The 24,059-nt window shown below is 36.7% G+C and overlaps 1 protein-coding gene across 9 annotated transcripts in view; it reads left to right on the top strand.

Annotated features, from left to right (window-relative positions):
• Positions 1-24,059, top strand: part of LOC119785722 (clathrin coat assembly protein AP180-like) — a 91,959-nt gene that overhangs the window by 21,394 nt on the left and 46,506 nt on the right. For all 9 annotated transcript variants that reach the window (XM_038288493.1, XM_038288486.1, XM_038288502.1 and 6 more), the window contains 7 exons: positions 14,846-14,988; positions 16,018-16,093; positions 18,253-18,355; positions 18,839-18,932; positions 20,512-20,623; positions 21,374-21,480; positions 21,559-21,600. In XM_038288493.1, coding sequence (XP_038144421.1) covers positions 14,846-14,988; positions 16,018-16,093; positions 18,253-18,355; positions 18,839-18,932; positions 20,512-20,623; positions 21,374-21,480; positions 21,559-21,600 — 677 coding nt within the window. The remainder of the gene's footprint in view (positions 1-14,845; positions 14,989-16,017; positions 16,094-18,252; positions 18,356-18,838; positions 18,933-20,511; positions 20,624-21,373; positions 21,481-21,558; positions 21,601-24,059) is intronic.

The raw sequence follows: 24,059 nt of genomic DNA, 5'->3' as shown, positions 1-24,059 counted from the left end.
TTTATGTAACTTGTGGACAAAGTTGCTGGAATTATGCATCTCTGAGTAATCGTTATGAGTTCTGCCATCTGAGCAGACGTCCCTTCCTGTGCTGTAAAAATGAGCAGTTGGGGAATAATTACGGAGGGATATCCCCTTGTTGGGCCATAAACCGTGATAATAATTGTGGACATTGAGCTAGGACCAATATCCATGTTTCATCTTTGCCATGTTCACTGGGGTAGAGGGTGCTGTTATGACCCACAGTGCTCCTATCCTCTCCAAGCTTCTGCAAGAGCTTCTGAGAGATTCACATTGGAGAGGCAACCATCATGGAAAGCCTAGATCCAAGGTCAGGATCTCCAGAATGATTAAGGCTAAGTCATGATGGCTGACATTTCAGAACCAGCTTGCTGGAAACGGGGTTGTATTAATGGGGGTTGCTTAGTATTGCCTAATTTACCATTAGGCAATACTAGGCTGTTGCCTAGGGCCACAAGTTCCTGGGGCCCCCATAATACTCTGTTTAGATATATGGTTAATACAAGTTTTCCTTATTTGTGCACATTATGTTTTTGATAAAAACCATTTCGCTAATTTGCGATCAGAAAGCTTATATGTGTGTCTCAGTAGATTGGTAACCCTGCCTCCTACTCTGCTCTATCTTGTCTGCTGTCATGATTCATGCAGCTATTATTTCATACAGATGAAAAATGGAGAACAGATAAGCAGATCATGGTTTGTCTACAGTGAAAATAAGGACAGTGTTATTTCTGCTGTCGCCTTTTTGGAAACACAGGAAGGAGCAATCAGCTAAGTGAGCTTAGTGCTTGGAAAAAAATCTTTCATTCCCTTTGAGACAGCATGAAAAGTCAGCTGAGTACAAAACATATAGAGGGAAACAACAAAAAGAAAAGCGACTTGAAGAGAGGGAAAAAACGTAGATCAAATAATGTATGTCTATTCTATTAAAGTATCTGTTTCTGTGTAATGGATCTGTTTTATGTTTGGTATTCTCAATTAAGGGGCCCACTGCCTGTCTTTGCTAAGGGCCCCATATTTCCTAAATCCGCCCTTAGCTGTGAAACAGACCATTTGAAAAACTTTGAAAGGTCTTTATTTGGAGGTGGGACCCTCCAAGGAAGACCTTCCCTTGATGTGAGGCTAGAGCAAAGGAAAAGCCCTGCTGTGAGCCTGTCATGCTAAGCAGCTAAATGCTGGAGAAAACCCAAGCTTTCCAAAACATTTAATGTGTTTTCTGTTAAGACAGAGCTAACAAGACGGACAGCATGGTAACCTGTCTGAGCTGTTGTTTATAAAGCTGAAACAAGCTTTATTTCACTAAGGGTTTAAACCCTAACATAAATTTAATGGTTACATGTTTTCTAACATTCTCATTACATTTGGATTACCAAATTATGACCAAAAGTAATTTAATGTAATCCCCATGTCTTCCTGTTGACTAATAATTAACCGAAGGTTATTGATTTTTGATTAAGCAAATTAGTTAATAAAACATTACTTGGCTACATAATGTTTTATTAATCTGGGGTTTGCATTGGGAATTGGTTCGAAAACACTCAAATTGCTTTAAATTAGCTGATCTCATTGATCTAATACCAAATAATTAAAGATACATTTTAGTTTTCAAACACAAAATCCATATTAACCTGAGAAATCATAGCATCATCTCATTGATAATGGTTTTCAACAATGTTTTTCCACCTTCTTTGTACATAGTAGCTTAGTTTAGTTTAGTTTCACTAGTTTTAGTCAAGAGTTTTTAACTGAAATATGTTTGACTTGTGGCTGAATATTCTTTTTCAATACACTCTTATATAGAATGGAAGCTGCAAAGAAAGTATTCCATATATGTGCACAATTATCCTTTCGACAATGATTTGAGCTTGATTCACACTTTAACTGTGGTTCTAACCAATAACCAGTAGGACATGTGTTCGCAAAGAAATATATGACAATTAGAATATTATCTCATTAAATCACATATTTACCATCCCTATTTACACTCTCCAGGAAGCCCCCACCTTGACCGTCCTGTACTGTAGACAAATGCTCTTTTTCTACAATCAGGGAGGGGTGATGTAAGGCAGAGCTCAGTGATTCCAGCTTGGAGTTTAAATCAAAGTAGTTATTTTAGCAGCTAATCTACATAGAGCAGCAACCTCTGCTTTTAAGCTAAGGTCTGTCATTTAAACCTGAGTCCAAACGTCTTGGACTTTGATCAGCCTTCAGGAGTGGTTTGATGCTGTGACTTAAAGAAATGAGACCTATATGGCCTTCACTATGAAGGCAAGTGTTTTTCTTAGGGGTTGGGAGAAAAAAATTACATTTCATAACAAATCAATACCCATGTAATGCAAACAGCATTTTTTTATCATATTTTCCCATAGGTAACTATGAAGAGTTAAAAAGAGCATGATGTGGGACCTTTTAGAATATGTATTTGTTAATCCATTATAGTTTTTAATCTAATATTTCTTTTAATTTATCTTTATAGTTTATAGTCATGTGCAGCAGCTGTGGTTGTTTTAAAGGAGAATGACACAAGTTTAAAGTGTTTTGTTTTTATTTCCTGTACCGACAACTGTCCAATGTGTCAAATTAGTTTTCCTCTATTAACTGCCTCTATAGGCTTCATTAGACAGTTCATGACAGAGTAATTGGGGTTGGATTATCTCGCCGCGTGCTTGGGTTTGACGTGTTGCTGGCTACTTTGATGGGCGACCAAATAAAATGAAAGTAAATATTGGGGCAGCTTTCAACAAACAAAAGCGAGCTCATATCGGCCCTGGGAATGAAAAGAGAGCCAACCCACATTTATAACAGAAATGTTGTACTTATGGCAACATGTTTCTCTTCTTCCATGCAGTTTGACAACACTGGTGTCACTTCAATTTGTCACCAGTGGTAGGACAAACTCCTAAAAAAAAAACTTGCAAATCTGGACTATAGTCCTGTAAACTGTTTTCTTGTGAACATGTGATATGTGACATAGCGTGGTTACTATCATCTCATGCATGTTTATGGTAATTGTACAAAAGGTTAGCACCAATTCCAATAGGCCAGTACTAACACTGAAAAATTCCATTAACTGCTAGGAATTAGCGTAGCTGCTGTGAAAACAGACCAAGAAGCAGATAACTAATATGTGCTGAACATAACCTAAGCGCATGTAAATACTCAGTCATAATGCTTTTAGGGAAGAAGTGGCTGATTTTCATTTTAGCTACATGTTTCACGATTAATTCATGAGCCATGTATCAAGACTGTTTTACCACCATTAAATAACTTGTTAAAAAGGCAATTCAATAAGGTCATCATCTTCACATTTATATTAAATTGTATATGCCTCTTTAATTAGTATGCTTGCAGGGAACTAGTCATAGTGAAAATAAGGAAATTCAAGGTTCAAAGTTACTTTTTTATCTAAAATGTTTACTCTATAAAAGGCTGAACACTTAGGACTCTAGACAATGCCTTTGGTTTCAGGTGATCGTATTGTTCAGTTCTGCAAAGGACTGAGTTTTTTTGGGCAGAGTGTCTGATTTTTTAAATCTTTCCTCAACTTTCCGCTGTAGACTTTCTGCCTGGCCACTTTAGACCATCACCACTACGGCTGGACTTGAGACATTAGAGATGAGGTTGAATGGATACAGGGAATCTGTAGAGGAGGAGGAATATTTCTCTGCCATTCGGTGCAATTATTGTTCACTTTAGCATTCTAATGGGAACTTCATATTTTTCCAGCCTCAGAACAGGGAACCCAGTATTCAGACACATAGCATGATGTTTCAGAAAACGTTTATTTAAAAATAACGGATCTTCAGTGAGCAGGTAGGACGTCTAAGGCAAGAAACCCTGAAGGTGGAAAACACAGGTTTGTGTCCAGGTTAATCTGGTGGAGGATTATTACAGATGTGTAAGCCACTAACCTGGTCTTGAAGTTCAGTCCATGCCCAGAGGAAGAGATTAACGCTGCACAGAGAGTTCCAGATGCTGAAACCTTAAAGATTGCAAAACTGGCAGGAGATCAGATCCAAGCAGACAAAAGAAGCCAGGACAATCCAGAGGGCGAAGTCAAAGCCAGTGTCAAGGTTCACAGGAGTCCGGTCCAGAAGATCAAAGATTTAAAGAGGTACCAAAGGGAAATGCAGGGCGGTGTCAGGATCAGTTCAAGATTCAGTCAACAGGCAGAATCCAGCAGAGGTCGGAAGACAGGTCAAGCAAACAGATCAGAATGAGAACAGACAGGCTCAGAGGTCAAAAGGCAGAACGGGTCAAGATCAGCCAATCAGAAAACACTAATACTCACTAGAAGGGCTTGAATAATCTGGCAGTGATGAAAGCAGGCCGGTTAAATAGAGACAGGAGCAGGTGACACAGATGAGCGGTGATAAGAAACTGGGCAGAGCTAGACAGGTGAATGACATGAACAATCAAGCCAGTCATGAGCGCCAAGATCATGACAATATTTATTTTTGTCACTTTGCATATTTAGTAATTCAACACATTTCTCTAGATTCTAATTCCTGGAAAGGATGCTCTTGCTGTTGACCTTGAGATACCTATCTGAGCCAGTGTTTAATGTACAGTAGAAGCATTGCATTCTGCTCTCAGGGTTTTAGCAGCAATAACTCTTACAGGGGGAGCAGGAGAAGAGAAACAGGGAGAGAGTGAGACAGGCTGAGAGACAAAGAGAGACAGGGACATGAAGAGCGTAGGATGGTGATGATGCATGCTGCTGACTCATCAGCCCCGAAGGGATTATCCTGCAAACACTGTGTGTGTGTGTGTGTGTACGCTTTTCACTGTGTTTCAGTGTGTGTTTATGCATTCCAGAGCTCCTGCTGTCTTACTATTCAAGAGGAAACGCACACTAAACATTGCTGTATGATGAAAGAATGATAGAGGAAGCAAAGGAGCCAATCGAATGGCTCAGGGTCGGATGACCCGTGAACCTTGGCCTCACTTCAGTGTCTTATAGAACACACTAATAGACCCATATTTATAGAAAGGTGGTAAAACATAAGACCTAAGCTGTTGGGCCAGGCTAAATGACTGTGAACATTGCCTTTACCAGATGAGCTGTCATCTGAACAGTGGAAAATGTTGTAAAACTCCTTCTAGAAGGTCATTCAGTATGAAGCATGATAGGAATAATGTAACTGCTCTCTTTACACTGTCTCACATTTTTTACAAAAAAAAAAAAAAACAAGTCAGAAACACATGTAAAAACATATCAATTTTCTTAAAAAAAAAATAAAAAATAGGGATGCAAACGTATTGCTTTCTTTGTAATAAAGCCAAACAGGGGCTATCATAAACACAGCAAACAACTTTAAATGGTACTTGATCACAGAACCTTTGAGGTTTGGAAACACTTCTTCACATTAAAAAATAAAGCTATACCTGTTGCATACAGCATAAGGGTTCTCTGCTCAGCAGCATGAAAGTAACAATGAGTCCTGTTAGGTTTATTCAATGATGATTATAAAATTAATGTGTGTGTGCTTATAAACATTGAAGCAAGGAGATGCTTCATTCTGTCTTATGATTCAGTCAAGAGGAGAGCATTGTGTCTTATGACCTGATCAACTGTCCTGTCAGAACAATACTCTCTTTTGTAACCATGTGTTATGTTCTGTGAATAAAAAGACGAATGCAGGAGGAGGGTCGTTAAAAGAGTTGGAAGTTAGGTTGGGCTCTTTCCATTCCTGCAGAAGCTGTTGTTGAAAATCCCTCTCTGTGTATTCAGTCCTTATTTTACAAACCTACATTTTTGAACCTAACAGGTCCTATAAGGTGTGCTTGTTTAAGTTTTCAGGCTAAGTTGATAGTTTCCTCAGAGCTCCTTACTGGAGCTTTAAATATCCCAGATTCTTTAAAAACTGGAAAATACTTTAGTTCAGCCCTGAACTTATAAGTCATCAACAAGCCATCGCGTACAGACATATTTTCTTGAAGAGATTGAAATATGCAAAACATACGGATAGCAACTGATAGCAACCCTTCAGTACACTAACGCTCAAGAATGAAAAGTCTCAGAGAGTAATTGAGAGCCGGCATCTTTCCCAAATCAAAAACCAATACTGTATGAAATTACACACAAAAGCTTTGATCTAAACGTTCTTAGAATAAAGCATTAGATGTCTCTTGGTATGTTGTTATTTGGTGTGCTTTATTCATATGACAAGGATTGTTTACCTGATGATTTTTTGCTTTGGTTTCACTAAATTTATTTTAAACTTTAATTTCCAAATTAGAAAAAGCAAACTCTACCTTTAATATAGGTCTCTAACTTGTATTTCCTCTTAACTAATCCTCACCATGAGCAGTGCAATTTTTTTAAGATGTCTTACTTTTGTGATGTGTGGTTTGCTTTGGATTTTGTGTTCTAATGTTTCTTTGATTTTTAAGCAACTTTTTCAAAGAATTAAAGTGCTACTTTATTTTTTCAAGTCGATCTTCGCTGCTGATCTTTTGTCCTCATCTGTTAATAATAATTAATCCTTGCTTGTACATGTATTTAAATATTAAATATAAACAGAAAATCTAATCATACTAACAACACAAAATACAGTGAGGAATTTATAAATTTAGTTTTTAGTATGTTACAGCTGCTGTCAAACAAACCAAATATGGATTTTTGGGGACAAAAGCATTGAAACCAACCGAGCACTAATTAAAAAATGTATGTACTATTCCCTGCAACGTAACAATTGGTTGCCCCCACCAAGCAAGGCAGCAACAGCAGAGATTAAGTCTTTTACATGGGCAGTATTTGTGTGCTACTCTTTTATTTATTTTAACTGGATTGTTATTCAGAGGAGTCTATTCAGGTACTGGCCTCAGTACCTTAATTGGATCAAGTTTTAGACTTTCACTAAGCCGCTCTAAAACCTTTTCTGTTTTGATCGATTTACTGCCAGAAATGCTTGTGTGCTTTGGACCTTTGTCCTGCTGCATATCCCAAATGTGCATGTAGCTTGCTTTTTTTTGTTAGAATGTCTAAATAGTGAGAATCACTTGACGTGTCATATAACCAGAGGCCCAGCTCTTGAAAAAAACAATGCCAACCAGTTATCGTGGGCTGTGAATCCTTGTGGGATCTGAATACGCCTTTCCTGCTAATTCTCCCATTTTTAACGTCTAGCAACCATCGTGCACCACTATGCATGGGTGTTACAGAGGTATTAAAGTGTTAACAGCAATCAGTGTGAATTCCTGGCAACTTGTTAAATCTATTTGTTGACCTGTGCTACAACTAGAATGGTTTCCTTACCCCCACATTAGTAAATAAAACATTTAAAATGTGCATGTTCTTTGAGGATTTGCATCTGGGCCCTTTTAGATCATTGAACGGTCCTCATGTGTAGTTACGGTTCACCAATGGAGCATTGATTATGCTGTGATATTGGATGCTTATAATGAATCTATGATTATCTTTTATATATAAAGATGTTAAATATCTTAGAGTTGGTCTGAGGAACCACATATTTCCAAGAAGAGATCAAATCCTTTATGTGAAAATTGAGGTACTAACGTTTCTGGCCTAAATGTGCATACACAAGCTTGACAAAACATTCTTCAGGTTGTAGTTAGGCTTTGATGTAGCTATTTAAATTGGTTAAAAGACAAAGTGGGGAATGGATTATAAAAGAAAACTCAAATTGGTTGGGAATGTGTCATTTTTTTCTATACAAAGTTAATTATCTGAAAACAGCTTTTTTATTTGCAAAATTTTTAATTAAATGTTACATCTTTATTGGCCCAACTTTGTTTTCATGGCGTTTTGTGTTGGCAAATGGTGAAGTTGTTTATGTGGGTCTAGACCTAAGAAATAAAACACATTTTATGGAATTCCTGCTACGTCCTTAAAGGTGAATTGGCTCAAGTTTAAGAGATAGATATTATTTTCTCTCTTTCGCATACATGCCCTAAAAATTGCCCTACATTTAAAATGAGTTTCCGCCATTTAACAGCAGTTGTTTCACTTTGTTGTTACGTTATCATCCTCCAAACACCACATCCATTGTCATTTTTCTATATCAGAGATACTCAAATCCAAGGCCCCAAAAGCTTGTTTTATAATAAGTTAAATGTCGAATTCATAAACTGAATCTTTACAGATACTTAATCAGCTCTACAATCTTATGCTGAAAATCTAAGAGGGAAGGCAAGTTGTTAGTTTAACAGGAAGGACAAAAATCTTTCTAAAGCAAAGATACCAACATCTCAGGATTTAAAAAAAATATTTTTTTACACTCAATGCCACTCTGGGGATCACTGTTGTTTTTTTTTTTGTTGCACTTCAGCTGTAACCAGAATACTGCTGCAGTTGAATCTTAGCGCATTTACTGTTTTTGTACTTTATTAAGAATCTAATATCTCTGCAACATATCTATGCTTGCTATCAGAGATGGGAAGTAACTAGTTACATTTACTCAGTTTGCTGGTGAAGATTTTCTGTCACCCAGGCCTTAGTCCAGGCCAACAAAGACGTCGACTCCCCATTCCTAAGGGGCGGACCTGTTCTTCCGGTTCAATTAGCATGTTTTCTAAGCTAAAACAAAGCTTGGTTGGTCCACTCTATAAAGCTTGGAACTCAACGCTAATTGAGACATTTTGAACTGAAAAAGCTTCCTGGATGGGAAGTGAAACGTCTTCAACCTTGGAAAACTAAGTTTTTTTTTTTTTTTTACTTTTTTGGATTTACTCAGTTACATTTACTTGATTATATTTTGAAAAAAATATCTTTTAGGAGTAATTTTATAACAGAATTTCCTACTTTTACTTGGGTAAGATATGAAAAGTACCACTACTCTTGTATACAATTCCTGGCTACTCAGTCCATTGTGAGTAACTTCACTGAATAAAGAACAAGCTTTTAACCGGGTATTCACCAGGAAGAGTGGTTTAGTGTCTGGCTAGTTATTTTCCATTTGCTGAGTTTTGAAGGTCTAGTAAAAACACAGTTAACACTAGAAAAAGCTGTTTCTGAGAAACATCAAAGTGGGAATGCTTTTGCTGAATGAAAAAAGCTGAAATTAACTGCAGAACATATGAAAATGTGACAGGAAGTCATCAGAAACTTCAAACTGCAGAAAACAATTGAATCATCTGAAGATTTTGTAGGGTAGAATCATTTGGCAGTAAAATGGCAAAAACAAACTCATCTTAAAAGCTGCACAGCCAAACCATACATGATATCAAAAAATGTCTTGAATGTGGGCACTAGAAGGGTCTTAATATAATGTCTCCCAAGTTTCTAGTAAAATGTATAAAGAAATTTTGAAGGGGGTTTTACCTACTTTCCAGAAACATGTCAGGCGTGTTATGAATTAGCAGCAAACAGAAAAGCTTAATTCCTGTCCAGAAACAGAGCAGAATGAAGCCAAAGTTCACAACATAGGCTGAAAAGTATGAAATTAGCTGAAGTAGAAAAGAAATTACAAAGAAAAACTTTAATCTTATCTGGTTGAAGAAAAAATTAGTAGCATAAGGATGGGGAGTAAAATGTTGAGGACGATGGTATTGAATAAGTATCAAAATTTTGAAATCATATGTGGAAATGTCAAGACTTGGCAAAACAATTGGAAAATTGTTTAAAATGTGTCGGTTGATCAGCATAAAGAAAACAGTGTCATCCTTAGAGGATTGAAAATTTACAAACCTATGTGCAAGACTGACCATGAGAAGCAGAGGAAGGACAGAGAGAGAAGCTTATAGAAAGAGAGCTAATACCATTTAAGGAGCTGAATTTATAAAAAAAATTGAACCTGCATGTTACGAGCCGCTGTGCTAATGAAAGCACCGTTGGCAGGCTTAGGCTGCATGTTACAAGGTTAGCAGATGCTTTATTACAGTGTAAATCTTAGAACCTGATTAAGAAATATGCACTGAGGTGTGTGGTCAACAGGTCTTGGTAGTGTAATTTGAAGAAATTGGTTGACTTTTGGTCATAGCTACAAGCCATACGGCACAATGAATGAGTGTGCGTAAGGAAGAGGCTATTATTTTGTAGAGTCCCTTTAGTCTTATTTTGAAAGTCTATCATGGATGTGTGTCAAGGGAAGGGTCATGCCCAGCAGTGATATAGAATCCATTTCCAAATATGAAATCACTGGTTTTCCATGTTATTGGGTGAATAGATGCTGTATTAGAGCGTAAATGGGAGACTTTTATTGTGAAATTTGCTCCTGGGTATGTTTTGAAAAGGCTTCTAGAGTCTAATAGTAACAAGCTGGTGGAGTTTGGGTCATAATGCTGAGCCATTTGCATCAATTAATACACGAGTATAATATAGAGGCTTTTATTTTGTAGGGTAACTGAAGTCTTATTTTGAAAGTCTAGCAGGGGTGTGTGTTGAGAAAAGGGTCAGACCCAGCAGTGATACTTGATGACTTTCCAATCGTTAAATGACTCTTTTCCCTTGTTATTAGGGCAGTAGATAAAGTGGCAATGGGAGGCTTTTATTTTGAAATTTTCCATGGGGTGTGTTTTGAAAACCCCCTAGAGTCTCATTTTTAAAAAAGTGGTTGAGTTTGGGTCATAATGTTGAGCCATATGCTGGGAAAAAAATATGAGTTTAATGTAGGGGCTTTTATTTTGAAGGGTCCCCGGAGTCTTATTTTGAAAGTCTATCAGGGTTGCGTGTGAAGGGAAGGGTCATGGCCAGTAGTCATATTGTATCCACTTCCTAATGTTAAATCAGTGTTGTCTCCCTCCATTAGATTAAAATGTGCTGTTTAAAGTGGTGGAGGTAAAATCTCTTTGAAGCACGGTTACCTTGACGACGTTAACGAGCCTGTCAGTGACAGAGAGACACGCGCATCACTTTCGTTCCTTTCCTCTCAGGCTTTTTTGAATGGGAATAGCAGCTCCGAACAAACGAGTGCTGAAGACAAACCGTAAATGGTATCCAAAAAATTCTTTCAGTCTAAGCGAGAGCTATCCTTTGTCTCCAATTGGGATAACGTTCATGGCTGTAGCTCATTCACAGCCTTAATGGGAAGGAGGAATAAAAAGGTTTGAGAAATCCTGCTGGTCTCATTAAATAACATGCAGCACAATGGTAGAGCAGAACTCTCAAAAGCAAAACTTTCCCTCCGAACAAACGAGCGGTGAGCCAAAACCGTATTAGGTATTCAAAAAATTCTTTCACCGTGAGCGTCAGCCATCTTTGGACTACAACAGGTGTAACTTTCATATTTCTACAATATTTTGTCTAGGCGTGGTGACGATGTAAACAAGTGTATAATTGTCAAAATCTTGATTTTGGGGTTCGGACAGATTTGTTACCCCCGAACAAACCTTTTTCCTAGCCAAACGAAAAAAGATATCGACACACTTCCTTCAATGTGAGTGCTAGGAAGGTCTGAGGAACAACTTGCACAAGGCTCGTGTTGCTACGTCAAACGGATCCCGAATGGGAGCGATACAAAAAAGTCTGTTTTTTTTAATTTTCAGTTCGGATTTTCAGAGAGCTCTCATTGGATTTCTATTGGAGAAGTGTGGACCTCTTCGTGGTCTGGGCCAAACTGTCGGAAAACCGTAAATGCCACACAGATGAGGGTTACATTTCCTGAATCCTGACAAAAATCCCTACGTTTTGATGTATAATTTATTTCAATTGAGTTAAAAATGAGGTAGTGAGAAGAATTTGTTCGGAAAAACCAGAACAGCTCAAAAGCTAGAGCACGCACTCTAGCAGTTGAAGAATTCCGTCCATAGACTTCCATTATAAATCTGAAAATCTTAAAATTTTCTTTTAAAGTTTGAAGCTTCACTGAAGCAAAACTGTAAAAGTTAGCAGAAAGCCGAGTTAATCGGTAATAGCAGAAAGATACGGAAACATTTTAAAAGTTGAATGGTGTTTCTAGCTGAAAGTATGCTGAAGTAGTTAAAGGTCAAAGATGATGAAGGTTTAGCTGAATTATGCTGAAATCTAAGAATTCTACATGCATTTCAATGGGACAAAAAAAAAACGCAGAAAAAGCTGAATATCGCGAAAACTACAAAAAATATCTTTACCAAAAGACATAGCAGAATTCTCCTGAACAAGCTGAACGTTTTGATACCAAAATTGTTGAAATCAGTTGAAAACTGCGGGACTAGTTAGAGTCAGAAAAATTAAAAGTGAAAAACAATAAGTGGGAATGCATAAGCATTCCCACTTGAATATATTGTAATTGTGCCTGATTCTAATGTAATTCAACCAATGATTTTGTATGTTTTATAACATAGAAAATGTATTGAAAAGTTTAATTTCACATAAATGTGTTATTGTGAAATTAACGTATATATTTTTTTGTATCTCATTCTTTGAATCTATTTAACTTTATATTTTCTTTTAACTTTACATTATTTTAAAAAACATTATATCAGTTGTTATGATTATGTGTAGTAAGTTACTCAGTTAATCTGTACTTGAGTTGCATTTTTTTTACCAAATACTTTTCACTCTAACAGGAGTCATTTTTGGGATGGCTACTTTTTTTTTTTTTTACTTAAATACGAATATGATGAAGCAGTATTGCTTTCACTCTAGTAACAGTTTTGACTGCTCTAGCCACCTCTGCTAATGCTATATCTCTAAGACTGAGAGGAAGGTTGTAGGTGCCACCAGAAGGCATTTAATTTTACTGAGACGTCTGTAATCTAGAGTGGGATCCCCCCCAATTATCCAGGTTGGCACCATAGGATTGTTAAAATGTTAAAGACAAAATCAAAAATAACTTTTCTTTTTGGGGAGCAGAAAGGCAGTTCAGGTTTTGTTCCACCTGTGAACCAAAAGACCTCGCATAGGAACGTGAGGGTCTCTCTAAGAGTGAGAGGAAGGTTGTAGGTGCCACCAGAAGGTACTTAATTTTACTGAGACGTCGGTAATCTAGAGTGGGATCCCCCCAGTTATCCAGGTTGGCACCAGAGGAATGGTGTGTATCGGGCAGAGTTAAATTGCATATCGGGCAGAGTTAAATTACCTGTAGATAATGGTAGTAGAACAAAAGGCAACGTTCTGGGGAATTGTCAACTGCCCAAGGAGAAATTTTTGATCAAATGCTAACCCAACTGTTTTTTAATATTCTTTTTTGTTTCTGCATTTTTTTTATTTTATTTGATTCATTTTTTATTTTTTCCTACTTGCTTTGATTCTGTTTTATCTTCCTGTATTTTAATCATGTAAAGCACTTTGCATTGTCTTTGTACTGAATTGTGCTATACAAATAAATTTGCCTTGCCTTGCCTATATGTCAAATTGGTACCATTTATCCCAACGATGGTGTCCTGTCCAGTTAAAGCACACCAGTCTTGTGCTGCTTAGTGGGGAAATGAATCTGTGCTTCTGTCTGTTTGTCTTTGAATTTTGCAGCAAATTTGGAACAAATCATTTTCATCCAACAATCATTCAATTAGCAAATAACTATGAAAGTGAAAGTATTAATTTCAAGAAGCAATCTGTGAGCGACACTCTTAAAGGCAGACCGAACATTGTTGGTTCTGTTTCTTAGGTGCCATACCTGCATCCTGACATGGTGGGAAAAACAGCTCATTAAGAAATACATCACTGCCTTGATATTGATTTCTTCTAGTATTTCTTGCTGCTTGGCAACAGTTCTAATAACTGCACCATTATTAAGACAACAAGTTAACCAAAAAATGCAGGTTTTCTTTCAGTATAAAAATATTGCTTAACCAACTAGTGCCCAGTTTGTGCCTCTTTCAGTCCCTGGAAGTCTGGGACATTATTGAGTTTAGGTAGCAGAATTCCTTCATCATTGTAACAACAACAAAATATACAAAAGAGTAAGGAGGGAGCTTCAAGCTTAAAAATAACAACAGTTTGTTTTGAACTCTGTAGCGGTTCATGGAAATAAAACTCAGATAAGTGGAGTGAAATGCTCCGTGAGGTTGGGTGATAATTGCTAGTTCGTTTTCATGATGGGTCCCAATCACACTGTGCAAAAATCACTTGAACGTACCGGTTCTGTGTTGTGTGACAGTCCCTGATCGTTTGCATTTTAAAAAGCCTTATTCTGTCAAGGGGATAATAAGAAACACAATTAGCTGTCAGGGTTGTTTTTGGGAAAAATTTTTGCAGAAAATAAAAAACAAAAAAGTAAAGGATCAGGGTGTAAAAATATTTTGAGTGTTTTTACTCATGAAGAAGAATCTACAGAAAGGTTCCTTTGATATAACTTTCCTAATCATGTTCTGCTGGTTTAATATGTTATTTGATCTTTATTTTAGTGGCACTCAGGTTTAAATGTCATTGCACTCGTCTCTTCTCTTGTGTTCCTCTCTATGAATCTCTGAAGTGCTCTGCTGCACAAACCAAACAAAGAAACAGCCAGTGTGACTCACAGTAAGCAAAAGCAGCATAATGTGAAACAGCCCCCTTAAAACATGTCAGCCGAACGCAAAACAGCAGCTTCATGAAAGCCGAGCTGGATCAGCTTACAAACCATTCTTTAGATTCCCATTGCAGATAGGAAGTCGATCTTTTGAATACATCTGTTTCCTGACACTAATGTAGTTTTGTGAGTAATAATAATAATAATTGCAATCTCTCAGCTGCATTTGTGGAATGTCATTTTTACTCATACTTCTTCAAGCAGTGAACATGATGGAAAAACACAGAATTTTATAGATGCAGATATTTAAATTCCCCATATTTATTCTCCATAGTCCTGCTGATTTCCCACCCATCTGTCTTCCTCCATGCACCAATCTGTTTAGATTATTTTTGACTGAAAGTTTTGCCGACTTCAGCAGCAGTACTGCCCGTGTCCCTGGCCATGTTTGTCACCTGACCTGCTTTTTTTGTTCTCGCTCTGCTCCTCAGACCTGATCCAGGCCACCCAGGATTCCAACGTGAACATCCCCCAGATGGCCGACGTGCTGATGGAGAGGGTGGGAAATGCCAGCTGGGTGGTGGTTTTCAAAGCACTTATCACCACACACCACCTCATGGTGCATGGCAATGAGGTAAGGCCAGAATGTGTGAGTTTGCTGGAGTCAGTGAGCATTGCCTCCCTCTGCTTCTGGTTCTAAGCTGTTGTGCATCTTTAGATTCTCTCTATATCTCTTTTCCAGTTACTTATTTGAGCTCTTAAGTCTGTTGGTTGATGAACACAGATTAGCAGAATAGAGACTGGAAGTATGATCAGATAGATACCATGCAGGAAACAGGAGAATGTTGATAATTCAAAACAACATGCATTTTTGAGCCTGCAGAAGATGTTGGAATTTCTTGGTTCAATTCTCTATAAACCCCTCCCCACACACACCCCCAGAAAGAAAAATAAAATAACACAAGGATGTTTGTAAAATGTAGTAACTCCTCATCACATGTAGAACAGCGGTTATGAACAATGACTCACCTTCCACAAACTGGGACTTCTGTGGGTTTTTTTTGTTTGTCTTGTCCAAATATCTGAAGCCATTCATATTTACCTTCAGCCAAAAATTAAACAAAGAACAGGCAGGGTACTGTAGTACATTACAACCAACACGTCTAAGCTGGGTAACAGAGCTTAATGTCTGAGAGGGACAGAAGCAGAAGGTATTACAAAAACATAAACATACAACAAAACATAACAAAAAATGTCTTTGAGTTTCTAAGCTTGGAATTTTTTTTTTAAATTTTAGCGATTTAATCTGATTAATATTGCTCCCAGGTAAAATGTTACTTCTATTATTGCATTTACTGTTACATTTTCTTCAGTTAAAGGCCCATCTAAGGAGGGGATTTGCCGATTAGCTATGTCCCTATAAAATAAGTCTTTAACACACTGCAATGTAGTTTCAGCTTATAATCTAAATTAGATTAATGCTTAACTTCATTTTTTATATCAAGAAAAAAATTGCATAAAAATATTTTAATCCTCGTAGTATATTCATACCAAACGACTCCACTGAAAAATATCAGTTATTCTAAAGACATGAAAGAAGTAAAGAACATTTAATCAGCACGAGGATAAATATTTAACATTTTGCTTTCGTTCTTTTCTGCAGAGATTCCTCCAGTTCCTGGGATCTAGAAACACCTTGTTCAACCTCATGAACTTCCTGGACAAAACTGGTTCCCACGGTGAGTGGTGTCGGTTCCGAAACAATTACGACATCATATATAGCTCTCAAAGAGGAGTCCAGCTCTTCACATCTACACCGCAGCAGAATCAAACAGAGCAAACCAAGCAAAAAAGTCAAAATATGAATGGTCTGAATGGTTATTGATAAATATGTACATTTGTTGGCAAAAAGAAAACTTTAATATTCAAGATGTGCTGTTTTGAATTTTTTTTATTTTCTCAGGTTATCTCTTAGAAAGTTAAGGTGGCAAAATTACACACAAGCTTCCCCAAGTGATCCCTGCTCCCATCAGATGAACCAATCGCCATGGTAATTAGGACATTACCATGGAGATAAACACTGGGTTCACAGATGTTTACTCGGTTGACTTTACGGTTTTGAGAGACAAACTTTTTAAGCCTTTTTTTCCCTTTTTTTTTAGCTCTTACAATATTCAAGAATGTGTTTAAAGGCTCTGAAACATAAATCACCATCAGATAGTCAGCAAAATGAAAAGGGCAGATGCCAGGTTATTTATCTCATATCCAACTGCAGTGATATATTTCCTTTATTTATCATAGTCCATGGATAATCTCAAGAAAAATATGCATAATTATAATGCAATTTATTTTCGTTAGAAATGCTCATATGATTCATGCTGGGGAAAAAAGAGTGAAACGCTGTCAAAATAATGAATCTTTTTTCTTCATCAATGATTTGCATTAGTCATGTGCTTAATGCTTAATGATTAGGTGCTTCTAATAATATAGATAATTATTTAACCAAGAGTAGTTTCTTCAGGTTCTGACTTTTGTAAAAAATAAAGTATGTGTTGTAAAAATAAAACATATTTTTAAAGGTTTAAATTTCTATTATAGAGTTAAAGCTTCTTATTTTCATAGCCACAGTTTAGAAAATACCAAAACAATAACAAGCTGAGTTGTTATTGTACAAAATAAATAGAATAAATTTGATTTGTTTAGCAGTACAATAAACTGAGTCCAAAGGTTCAGTAGACTAAAATGCCGGGTTTGTGTCGACCTTTTCCTAAATCACGTTGTTTACTTAAACAGGATATTAGCCTCTGTGAAGCTAATCACTGTACCAACTTGTTACTTTCTGGACGTAGATTATTGTCCTCCCCTGGTTGTGATACACGTTTAAAATGCTTCTTTCTAAGCTTATTGATACAAGCTTGTTATATTTTAATCTCTATGCTGTGGTTAGCTGTTTTTATCCCTTACTAAAACTAGGTACAGGCTATAAGAACACAAAAAGTATATATCCCAAGTTTATAATGTATAATAGACGTGTAAATCAAATATATTTCTTGGGACTAAATTGGGAGATTTTACGTTTACTTTGAGGTATGCTTAAGGGGATCTTATGGTTATAAACTTCCAAGTCTACTTATAGTTTCTAAAAGTTCAAGTATATCAGAATTAACCTTTTTAGTTTACTTAACCCTTTAAAGCCCGATCCAAGAATAAACCAAAACAGAAAATTACGTTTTTTTGGTTTGAATTCCTTATTTGCCCTTTTAGCAAAATATGTAAAAAGAAAAAACAGAAATACATTTTTGATATTAATAATTTATTACTATGCGATAAGTCAAGATTATTTATCTACTGGCTGTTATCAGGTAGGATTTTACCATTAATGAAACCGTATGTATCAAATACGATAAATTTGGTATTATAGGGTTAATAATTACATGATTTTTAATAGTGACACCGATTTTAATCCAGACTGCTGAAGGCTACCCAATGCACCCAAGCTGTCCAGGATACAGTATAAACAACTGGAGGCCATTTCATTTTATAGTTATTATTATGTAGAAAAAATATGTTTTTCAATTTCCATACATATAAAAAAGTTTCATTTGAATTTTTCGGAATGGAAAATGGGGGAAATTCCCAAAGACTCTGTATTGATGCAAACTGGCCTGTCCCTGAACACAATGCTATGTTGCTCACAAGAGAAGAAGACACAGAAGACTGAATGACCAGATGGCACTGATAATAGTGTGCAGCAACAACTCATCCGCTCTTAATTTAACATAAACAGGACAAAGGTCCTTAAACATGGACCTTTGTCCTTTGTCTCACATGTGCATCAGAATTAAAAAATCCAGCTGTGACTACTGCTGATATTATATTATGAATGTGTTCCCCTCAGGCTACGACATGTCCACGTTCATCAGACGTTACAGCCGCTATCTCAACGAGAAGGCCTTCGCCTACAGACAGATGTCTTTCGACTTTGGACGTGTTAAGAAAGGGTATGAATGCTTCTATCTCTGTTTTATTTTCATCACTGCTATGATTCCATTTGTAGACAAACATTATTGGTCTAATTGAGAGTTTAAAATTCTCTCACCTCCTTTTGATTCTAACCTATCATGCTGTGTCTGTGATTTGACTATGGTTGAAAGAATAGTGCTTAGATTTGATCCAGAATAAAGGCTTAAATGCAGCTGTTTTTATAACTAACGCTTGGAGAGATTACAGCATAATTCAGCTGGCAGACACAAGGTTTCTATGGCCACAAATGCTGTCAATGAAAAGAGCCGAGTATGAAAATGAACTAAAAAGAAATGAGATACAAAGGTGTGCAATAAGCTTTATTGTCAAAGTTTTTCTGAACATTTCGTCCCCACTCGCCTCAGAAAAGTTAATGCGTTTCTTTTTGTCAAATCTAAATGCTAGATGGAGTCGTTAAGCAATTTTCCTGTGCTCTGTTTCTCTGTTTCACCGAATTTCAGAGCGGATGGAGCGATGAGGACTATGTCGGTGGAGAAGCTTTTGAAAGGAATGCCAATCCTGCAGAGCAATATTGACTCACTTTTGGATTTTGAGGTGGGTGACATTTGATGGTGGGCGACAATGTCTGGTTCAGAAGTCATTACTGTTCACTTAATCAGTACGGCAGTGATGGATGGGGAAAGTAACTCATGTTTGTCTCTGTTACTGACAGACATTATTTTCACAACATTTTGCATCTAGTTTTCTCTATTCTTTTATCTTCTCCTTGTCTTCTCCTTTCCTTTTCACCTTCTCTTCTTCTCCAAGGTAAATTGGGCGGCAGTTCTACCTGTTGTGAGCCTCAGAAACAGAAAGAGAGCAAAGCAGAAACTTGAGAAAAACAAATCAATGGAATTACTTAATTCTCTTTTAGCAAATCTCCAATCCCCCGATGTCCAGTCTGCCCCTGAGTAGTTGAATAACATTATATTAGTTATTTTATCTACAGAGAAATTCTTTAGAATATCAGTCAGACAAACGTAACAGCGTTATAGTAACAAACCTACAACAAGGTACAAGACCCATCACAGAGCATGCAGTGAGCAGAAAGAGGGGGTACCTAGTGAAACTAATGAAATCAGCAGAACCCAGGCTGAGCGTACAAGTAAACTCTGAAAGCTGACAAAGGAGTTGCCTTAATTTAATCTGCACTAAATGAGATTGAGGTTCAAGCATCAGCAGCCTCATCAAGAGGAACAGAGAGCAGAGGTAGATCCCTCTGAGATACAGTTCAATTTAAAAGCTCTAGCGGTGATAGAAAACAGTAGGAACTCATTCTAGAAGCCTCTTGCTAGATTTTTAATAAGATTTGAAAAAAGTATCTGGTGATTACAGTAGTAGCCATTCAAAATTTCCCCCACTTTCCTTGATGGGCCCTTGGCTGGTCCTTAGCTGGTCCCCTGCAATTCCTTTTTAAACATCAATATTTGTACTAAAATATTATTTCTGTCATGATTTGAGGACATTAAGATCTAAAGAGAATTGTTATCTCCTAGTCAGACCCTGTAATTCAGTGAAAGGGTGGAGACGGAGTAAAAAAATACACATGATGGTTTAACTCCAGTGGCTGGAAGTTGGAGGGGATTTTGCTGGGAGTTGGAGGGAAGCGGGCTTCCATTCAGCTGGGAAGGGCCCTTTTGAATGGCTGCTACTGTAAAGGGTTGTCAAAAGAACACTTGTAAACTTAATAGGTAAACAATATCACAAATACAAACTGCAGAGATAAATCTTCACAGCAACATGTCCTGAATGACACCATCTGTTGTTCACAATCACTGCCAACCCACCCAGCTTGAGTTTTCCAGTCTTATTTAAATCTATTGTTGATCAATTGGTCCAAAAAGCCTGGGAGAGATGCTGGAGTCAGGGATATGACCCCGCAGCCATGTTTCAGTGAAACATATAATGCTACATTGGTATTTCACAATATTTAGACATTATAGCCTGGAACCAGTAAATATCCATTTTATTACCATTTGCATTGACATATTTCATTGGGCCCCCTATAAAAATCAGAGCCCACCTTTACCAAACCTCACACGTTTCAGCTAACAGATACAGAGTTAAGAGGTTTTTGTTCGACTAAATAACTTTGGTTCTAAATTGAAACACTCATTTACTTCCTTTTTCTCAGGTTCAGCCAAAAGATCTGAACAATGGAGTGATCAATTCCTGCTTCCTCCTTCTCTTCAAAGACCTAATCAAGCTGTACGCCTGCTACAATGACGGCATCATCAATCTGCTTGGTGAGGAAGTACTTCCCTTAGCAGATTTCTTTCCATCATAGGATAAATTTAGCCTAAAGGGATTCTTAGGGTTTCAAACACTTGCTTCATTCAAATGTTCAAATCATTATTGATATAAAGTTCAATGTTTATTGATCATTTTCATCTGGCAAACTAAGTCAGGTTCCGTAACATCAACATAGTTAAATTTGTTTCCACTTCTAAAATCAAAAGATTTCTTACAAATCTAATGTAAAATATGATTAAGTATAAAACAGGGTAGGCAAGAATAAGCTTTGCTTCAGCCTATTCCTTTTTTTTGTTGTTGTAAATTGTTGGTTTTGTTTTGATATTGTTGTTTTGTTGTTTAATGTTGGATTATTTGCAAAAAAAATTAAGTGAAAGTGAAGTGAAGTGAAAGATTACTGGATAAAGGAAATTTCTAGTACCGTATACTAATTCCCATCACACATAACAATTTTTGAGAATTTGGAAACAGTAGCTCTTTCTTTCCCAAAGATATGCGAGGAGGAGAGGAGAGAATAGATATTTTATCTGCCTGAAATAATCAGTTCCCCCTACAAAACATGGGAAGAAATACATTTCTTTTTTTAATGCATTATAGTGTGTTACTTATTTACTTTAGTTAAGCCGAAGTATGACTACCCTTTGTTTCCATTAAATCAGTCAAAGAAGCATTTTTGACTGTTGCAAGGTCTCTTTTTACCTCGTCACTATCCTAAACATATATTTTCCACATCCTTGGTCCAGAGAAATTTTTCCAGATGAAGAGAAGCCAGTGTAAAGATGGGCTGGAGATCTACAAGAGATTCCTGACACGAATGACCCGGGTTTCCGAGTTCTTCAAAATCGCAGAGGTATCCTTTAAACCGCCTTCTTTAGCCTCCTAGCTATCCACTCGAGGAACCACCTTTTAACGTGTTTTTCTTTTATAGCAAGTGGGAATAGACAAAAACGACATACCTGAGCTCACTCAGGTAAGATTAAAACCTTTTATCTGCCTTTAATGTTTGTTTTACAAGAAGCAAGAGCAGAAATGTTTCACATGTACCTTTTTGGGGGGTCTAACAGTGCATGTTGTTGTTTCCTAAAGACTTTCTAACTGTCTTGCATGAAGAATTAATGTATTCCACCCTTTTTCTCTCCTGCTGTAGTTTATGGTGTTTGCTCATTTTCCTTCTTAACAAAAAAAACGCCAAAACATTCACAGACACTTGCATCGAACCAGTGAACTGCGGTTCTTTTGTTATTGACGGTTCTTTTGCCCAACCCCTTCTCTTTTTACTTCCAGAGATGCAGATTGATCATTCAGGCTGAGAGTGTGAGTAGTGCACAGAGCTAGCTTTGGGGAGCAGACAGCTTAGCAAAGTCTTACCCTTTAGAGAGCAATGAACTGATGCACAATGTACAGCAAGTGCAAACCCAGCATATGCAGAGTAGCCACTCCGATGAAGTGGAATCATGAAACTGGAGAAGCTTACTAGATAAAAGTGATATGCCGAGTAATGCTGTTAACCAAGCGCTGCTATGACCGCAAAGCACATTTCAGTTATAGAAATGCCTCTCTTTAGTGTTCTGTAGAGTTTCCACAGCTGCCCGTGTCATAAGGATTCATTTTACTTGTTCTAAACCCCAAATTGTTAATCACTCTTAAATATAATGAACTCCCAGAATGAGAAACTTGATTTTTTTACGTCTTCCATATCCGACACATTCCTGATTGTTACCTGCAGTGGAAATTCAACAGCTGAAATTGTACTTAGAAAAATGGCATCTTGAATGATTTGCATCAGTGGCATTCTAAATAGGTTGCAAATTCAGATGTGCACCATGGAATCTGCTCTGGTTTGACTTAAAGTTCTTTGACTATACCTGTTTGAGGATGGCTTTGGCACAGAGTACATCAAAGCAGAAAACAAAAGGCCGATTTCCTTTATTTAATAGTATAATTGAGGTTTTTATAGTAAAGAAATATATATGATGGGTGCTGTACCGCTCTGGATTCGCGTTTACTTTTCAGGGTGCTGCTGGCTTTCCTAACATTTTTCTAACAGCTCATCATCTTTGTTTTGCCACAGATGAAATAAATTTCCATCCTCGCTCAAGGTGTTTTTTTTTTATGTCCTATCTAGACTAAACATGTCAAATTTCTGCTGCTACCAAGAGCCTCAAAGAATGGCTCTTCTCTTTAAAGAAAATTAGCTATTGGTTGCTTTGTGTCTTTTCATTTTCTTTCTTATAAAGTATGAGTTAGTAAAGCAGGATTACCTGCAGTAGGCTGTTTATTTCACCAACACACATGCTAACTCTCTCCCAACTAGCATTTATTTTAGAGCTAAACCTTAAATATTGTGACTCTCTGTAGAACTATGCATGTGACCCAAAAATTCAACGTGATAATTTGCAACATTTTCGATATGTACCACTAGATATCTTCTTTTTCCTGTACTACTGCTTTCAAAATAAGACTTTCTGTATTTGTTTAACTGTGTTTTGATTTGTAATGCCTCCTTTTAGCATAAGACCTTATATGATACCTAACATGAATATTATTATTGATTATAGGTTCTTCAAAGTTCTTGAACTTCTACCTACTCCTTTTTTAGCGCTACTAAAACGTCTTAACATCTCAATGTAAATCTTTGTTGTATTGCTGTTCAAAAAAACAAAAAAAAAAAAAAACTAAGGAAACTCTACGGATTTTGGCATCTTAAGGGGTTCCAACTGTAATAACTATGCAAAAGTTCATTTTAAAATATAAATCAAATCCAAATATAAATCCAGGTATCTATATAGAAGTAGACTAAATATTGCTAATCCCTCTGACAGATTTAGATGTTAAATATTTTCATTCACCTTCATTTTGATTAAAAACACTAACAACATATCTAAAAAATAAAAAAAAATAAAAAAATATGTAAAAGTGGGGCCAGTTTTAAAGAAATTATCTCTTTTTTTTCCCTATATTGTTGAAACGGATTGTTGAACTTTTATACCCTTCTAATATATTCAGTGGTAAATGTCTATTAGCTTTAAAGCAATCATGCCCTCCTTATAAGTGCTGACAGGCGTTTGGCAGGTTGCCATAAACATTATGATGAGTCATCTGTAGTGATGAGCTCCAAGTCTGAGGGATAGAAAAAGCCTCTTTTCCACCATCCTAAACTTTAGCTCTCTTTACAGCTATGAATCAAATAAAGTCTCTAGCTTGGCATCTGCAAAACAATACTATTACTTTTGAAACTGAATGAATATGTTGAAAAAATTAAAATGTTAATGTAATTGTTTATCTGGAATGGATATGAATAACTCTGGGCCCAACTGTAGGTACAGAAAAATGACAGCTACAGAAAAGATAAAGAAAGGTGAGATAGTTGTAAATATGCCTGTTTTAGGTTTTCTGAAAATTTTATTTTTTTTAATGCCAGCTTTAAAG

This window comes from Cyprinodon tularosa, unplaced genomic scaffold (genome assembly GCF_016077235.1).
Source record: "Cyprinodon tularosa strain WSP-4 unplaced genomic scaffold, ASM1607723v1 ctg107, whole genome shotgun sequence".
NCBI classification, from domain to species: Eukaryota; Metazoa; Chordata; class Actinopteri; order Cyprinodontiformes; family Cyprinodontidae; genus Cyprinodon; species Cyprinodon tularosa.
The sequence above is the reverse complement of the archived record's forward strand: the minus strand, read 5'-3'. Positions and strand labels throughout refer to the sequence as shown.